This window comes from Photinus pyralis, unplaced genomic scaffold (genome assembly GCF_008802855.1).
Source record: "Photinus pyralis isolate 1611_PpyrPB1 unplaced genomic scaffold, Ppyr1.3 Ppyr1.4_LG7, whole genome shotgun sequence".
NCBI classification, from domain to species: Eukaryota; Metazoa; Arthropoda; class Insecta; order Coleoptera; family Lampyridae; genus Photinus; species Photinus pyralis.
Window position 1 is genome coordinate 5,545,876 of NW_022170738.1, and position 6,342 is coordinate 5,552,217.

The following is a 6,342-nucleotide window of genomic DNA, read 5'->3' on the forward strand; positions in this document are numbered from 1 at the left end:
ATAATTTCTGTTGATTCAATACGGAGTAACGCAAATAGTCGCAATTTCACTGTGTTAAAACAGGTAAATAGGAATATTATACCCAAAACACATTTAAAATACACCTGAAATCTGCCAAGTTGAATTAGGAAATCGGCCCTCGCTGCAGTGTTGCCATAACTCTCAGCACGGCTTGTAAATATAGATGGTTGTGGTTAAATCAATATTGTCTGTTTCAATTAATTAAATCCATAATCATCTTCCGTACCATTATTAGAGACATAAGCATCTGGTATCTATTAGCTTTTCTCATTTCCAATTACATACGCACTAATGCCTTTCTCGAAGTAGCAACATTTTGATGCGCATACCTTCTGTTTCAAAGTTCGTATTGAAAAATTGTTTTACAATTTTTTTATTAAATACCCAAGGACCATGCACAGGAAATTTCTTGAAATTCGGATCACTTTCACTCCAGCCAAGAATTCCAGTCAATTCATTTTCAAAAACTAATTGCATATTCGACAACAGAATTTTTTCACACCTGTGGGGGTAGGAGTTTTAGAAAAATGTTTACAAAATCAGAAAGGATAACCCAATATCGTACCCTCGTGAAGAGAAAAAAAGAGAATATAATTTTAGAAACTCTTTAAAAAGTAGCTTCTCTATGAATCAAAATGACCAAAATTAATTCTTAAGAAAATGAGAAGAGAAAATAGCACCCTTTGAGGGGCAAGGATTCAACTGACATCAGCAGTTAAGGCGATCACGGGATGCCATCAAGGAAATACATTCTTTCACTGAATCAAAGCGAATTAGAAACAATTGGAATATTCTTGTTCCTGTATATTTATTTCGCACCATCGAACGTCCTCACAGTTTAGTTGGTGCTTTCGCCATTTCTCGGTCTGTCCTGGGTCATAACTTTTTCAATGATAAAAAATTGCAGCTCTAACAACACAAGGTAATTTTTGAATATCAAACAAAAAGGTACCGAGAAGGAAATATCCGTTACCAACGTTGACCATAGGGTACAAAACAACACTACACAAGTAAAATGTTATGATAGGTATATAATACCGAAATGAAAAGCGTTGTACAGGAATTACGCGAAGAACGTTATTATTGTCTTGAATTAACCAACTCTCTCCTCGTCATCCGTTTGTGAAGACTAGTAAAAAGCATAAAAATGCTGTAAAACGCATCGAAGAGTATATCATTAACTGATTTAAAGCACAATAATTTACGTAAATCCCACTATGTAAAATTGAGCACCATATAACACATTTTGGGCCGCAAACACCGTGGGTGAATTAGAGTGTACAATTATTCAGCAGCAACAACAATCTTAAGTGCTCACTTATCTCAAGAACATTGATGGCTAATTTAGGTAGTTTAAAAAATAAAAACGCAAATTTTAATATAAAGCCATCAAAAATGAACCATATTTCAACTAAAATTCAAGATTTATGCGTTAGTAAAAAAGGTAAATGGGTAGGGGTATTCACCGTTCAATAAGTGTGTCATCTTATGATAACTCGGTGTTGGTTTTAGTCTCACATTCACGTGGTGTTAACCATCTGAAGAACGTCGGTGTGCATGCCCTGAATACGCGGTCCAGTTTCTTATATTCGAGTCGAGCGTTTGCGAGATGTTTCAGTTGAGCAAATGCTGTTTGGTGCTGTGTTTTAAATAATAGATGAACGAATATTATACCCAAGTGAAAAGACATGCGTTGGTGGCCTCGCCAGCGTCTGGGAGGTGTCCTCCTAGTATATTTTATAAGCGTACGGTTAGTGTGCTCGTTAAAGAATGCATCTGAGGAAGGAATTCCGGAAATGCGGTCCAAATTTTCGAGCGACGACCGACTGTTTGATTCGCTAATGCGTAACTGCAAAGTGCCTTCGATTACTTGTATACAAAAGACACTTTACGACCACCTCAATGATGTTTTAGATCGTGCAGACAATTACGAATTAAACGGGTTCGTCACATTTACGAAAAACAATGCAAGTTTCGATGGTGACAATGTTACCCTTGCGAGACGCGATCGTGCCGAAGAAATCGGAAATAAAGTATTACGGTTCATATTGACCCACAATGTGCAAATTCAAATGCCCGAACTGATGTTCGAAGGGTCAACTCTCGAAATATCGCCGAGAAGTGTAGACGGGTCCGGTTTGATTACTAAACTTGAGTTAATCCCAAAGGTTGTAAGGAAAGAGCTGGGAAGTCCGAGGATCTTCTTTAAGAAAATAAGTATGCAATCACTATGTATGTAAATTGTGACTAACGCATTACTCATTTCAGAAAAATTCATTGGCGAAAAACTGATGCATGCCCTACTAGCCATCGTGTTGGTGATCGCGTTGCTTCTTATCAAATTCTTATTCTTCCTTCCTTTGGTGGCCGGTGTAGCGGTTGCAAAGAAAGTGTTGGTTAAAATTCTATTATTCTTCTTTCCATTTCTATCTCACCTATTCAAGCTTTGCCCGTATGTTGACCATACAAATAGCTTAACGAAGTTCCATCACCACCATCATCAAATATCTCATCTTCATCACGTACCACCGCTTCACCATCACCTTCCCACGGAGCATCATCCGCCACATGATCCCCATCAGTCTTACGACATTGGCTTTGAGTACTATGGACACGGACCGGATATATCAGAAGGGTACGTTGATTCTTAGTGTGTAGATTTCTCACCGGCTCAGTCCGCTTATGGCATACGAGTGCATATTAAAACACCCACGTGGTTATCTGACACTACGCAGGACGATCTTCTCCAAATCTTTTATTGCATAGAAGCTGATTTTTAGGTTAATCGGTTAAAAGAAAGGAGTCCAATTATATTTCATTTAATTACGCGCCTTCGAGAACCTTATTATTGCCTCTAATTACGTTGTTTAGCATAAAATTAATGTTATTGCCGAAATGATGCGAAAATTTACTACAATCGTCGGTAATAAAATCCCAAAACAAAAAAAAACCGCCGATTTGTAATATTATCGAGGACGAAGAGAGAGGAATTAATAAGATTTATTTTTACTACGTCCCCTTTTTTACTACTAGGTACTAAATGCAAAGTGTAACTTTGCTGTAAGTGTCACCTTTAATTATATAGGTAGATCCATATGGAAAAGCAGGTGCAAAGTGTAGTGATTTTTGTAGTAGGTATAATGGATAGCAACGAAATGAAACTAATTTGAAAAGGAAATAGTTACCTATACATTATGAGAACGATATCTACATAAGGGATCGAATACAGGGCTCAATGTTTTATTAAATTGGAAAGAGAAATGCTAGGAAAATGAAAATAAGCATTTTTTTGTTTACTTATTTAACTGGCATTTTGCTGAACAATCATCTCCTGTTTTTATCTATCCACTATCACATATTTTTGGAAACCTCGTCATATGCAAAAGATACAGATTATACATTGACGTCAAATACTCGTACTCTTAGTTCATTAATCACAAAATACAATCTTTATGACTACCAAAGAATCACCAGAATGAGAGATCAAAAACCTGGTATTTTTTCATACAACATACCTGATATTTCACAAGGATTACCTTTTAGCCTTTTGACGTTCTTCAGTATTTGTTCAGTTATTAAAGAGTGCGAGTATTGCCAGCATCTACTTTATCAAGTTAAAAAATCTGAAAGTACGTTCCCTCCATCCATTTTTCGGACCGTTTGCAAGATAACTGAACAACTCTTTAACATAAAGTTCAAATTTGGTCCACAGATGAGCCACAAGTTAGAGAAACACCCATGGGCCAGTGTCAAAGGTTAAAAAAATTCTTAGAGCATGCAAAAAATTATGTACCGTGTGTTCTATTTTGGTTGAGACCGCTGTGTATCTCAGCGGTTTTTGTTTAGATAGAGACTTCGGTTTCCACGACCCTGTGGCACTTTTTTGTGGAACTTTTAATGCCATTAACAGAACTATTATTCGTTTCTGGAAGACTTTTGGTAATGTGTCATAAATCTTACTACCTACCCTACCCTGCTTGATATAGATATTTTTACGTAGGATCCAGTTGTCAAACAAATTGTTTGACCACCTGTTTTAGGATTTGATCCAAAGTTAGTATTTGTTAAATGCAACACCCTGTATATCTTAACGTGTTTTTTTGCATTCTTTTTGTTGATAACATTGTTGTATCACAATCTATATTTTTTTAATTTCAGCCATGATACAAAAATAAAGACCTTATTTTTTATGGTTTTTAAATAGTAGTCTATGGATTAATGGAGATGCCAATATATAAAAATTTAATTTGAAATGTCAGATACTGACAGTGTTTTTTCTTCTGAAGAAAAAGTTCGATTTACAAGTAAATATACAAGAAAATATACATATCCGTCTACTACATCCTCAATTAAGAACTTCAATATCTGTTCACAAGATTTGCTTGATGCTGGGCCTTCTAAAAACAATTATTTGGACAAAGAAGACAATATTTTGTTTGACACCAGTGCTTGTCAAAGTTATAAATGTAATGAATGTGACAGAATTTTTCAATCGCAAAGAGGATTCAATATTCATTTAGGAAAAAGTCATCCAGAAATTAATTCAGAGCCACACGAAAATCCGTGCGGTTAGGTAACCGAACACACGGGGCCTGTTCAACGCGTGAGAATTAAACCGGTGATAACGAGTGATAGTAAAACAGTTAAATTACCAGTTTAGTATGTTTGTAAGGATAAAGCGGAGAGAGGTGTATTCATTTCCAACAGAAAAAAAAACAGGGAAATCGGAATAAAGGTAGGAAAATTCTGGTAATTTATTTGGAGGATAAGTGATTAAGGTCGGGAAAATTCGTAAACGTAACACGGCAAGGACATTGCGCACGAACGTACGTGTGATAGCAGGCGGCGCGGAAACATTTTCCCCACCCCCCCGCCCCCGAAAAACCCCTTTTTCCGGGGGGGGGGGGACCCCAAGGGGGGCTGAACGTACGCCAGGCGGGTCACTGAAAGAATTGAGTAAGGCAGTGGCGTAACTGTGCGTTAGACGTCTGGGTTGCGACACGGACGCGGTCGGATTCTAAATAACGCGCTAAAAGATAACCTAGGCACATTAAGTGATCTGCATTTTGTTTTGAAAACTGAATCTAAAAACCTACACCAATTATAAGGCTTAATGACAGGAATTTATTGTTAGGTACAAATATCATTAGCTAATTTAGATTAAAGCTAGTGGTGTAACTAGCGGTAAAGGCACAATAACTCAGCGCTGAAATAAATGAGTAGCGATCTTGGAGAAACGGTAGATGCCAATTATAAAAGGAAAAGAAATAAAGCTTCGCCGGACCCATCCCAAAGGAGTAAGAAAACTTCGCGTAGCCCTTCAAGGGAAGAGCAAAGAAAACCTACAGAGAACGAGATGGAAGAAATAAAAGACCTCATTAACTCCATGAGGTGTGAAATAAAGGAGGATATGCAAAATAATAAAGATGAATTAATGGAAGGTATCAAAATTAATAATGAATTAGTTGCAAAACTAAGGGCAGAGTTCCAACAAAAAGAAATAGAATGGCAGAAAGAAAGAAAAGTATTAAGCGACCGTATAGCAAAACTGGAGCATATTGTAGAACACAGAGAGAAAAGAGACAGAAAGAACAATATAATAATAAAAGGACTAAAAACGAACGCAGGAAGAGCTAAAGAAGAAACGGAAACATTCTTGAGCACCAAACTGGATGCAACTCCCCACATCAGGCAAGTGAGAAAAATTCCAACAAAAGATGATTTTCCAATACTATGCGTAGAACTAGAAAATTGGGAGGATAAACTGGAAATCATGAAAAAAAAGAAAGTTTTAGGCCAAGCAAAAATCTACATAGAAAACGACCTTACCAAAGAGGAAGGGAGAATACAATCGGAAATCAGGAACAGAGCAAGAGAGGAAAGACAGAAAGGAAATCGTGTAAGGACCAGTTACCAAAGAATGACTATTAACGGTAAGAATTGGAGGTGGGATCTACAACTAGATCGGCTTGTCGAAGAGGACGCTCAGACAAAAAACGGGTAGGATCTCCAGGGAGCAGGAACATAACGACGGACAAGGCAATGGAATCGGCAAACGAATCAAAAGGCACGGACAATTATTACATTCTAAAAATTGGTACTTGGAACGTTAGAAGCATAATGGATAAGGAAAAAGAATTAGAGGAGGAATTTGAGAAAGCAGATTTAGACATTTTAGGAATAACTGAAACTAAGAAGAAAGGAACTGGAGAGATAGTACTAGATAGTGGACATCTCTTCATATACAGCGGAGTGCAACATAGTAACAGAGCTAGGGAAGGAGTGGGTTGCATAATAAAGAAGGACAAAGCAAAACACATA

At 37.1% G+C, this 6,342-nt stretch overlaps 1 protein-coding gene across 1 annotated transcript; it reads left to right on the forward strand.

The window, feature by feature from the left end:
* Positions 1-1,558: 1,558 nt before the first annotated feature.
* On the forward strand, positions 1,559-2,672 carry LOC116175549. The gene is made up of 2 exons (XM_031493714.1): positions 1,559-2,238; positions 2,290-2,672. The coding sequence occupies exons 1-2, from the start codon at positions 1,710-1,712 to the stop codon at positions 2,670-2,672; spliced, it is 912 nt and encodes a 303-aa protein (XP_031349574.1). The 5' UTR covers positions 1,559-1,709.
* The last annotated feature ends 3,670 nt before the right edge of the window (positions 2,673-6,342 follow it).

Coding starts and splice junctions, on each gene's coding strand:
- LOC116175549 (XM_031493714.1), top strand. CDS start 1,710: ATGCGTTGGTGGCCTCGCCAGCGTCTGGGAGGTGTCCTCCTAGTATAT. Junction 2,239..2,289: donor GATCTTCTTTAAGAAAATAA/GTATGCAATCAC, acceptor TACTCATTTCAG/AAAAATTCATTGGCGAAAAA.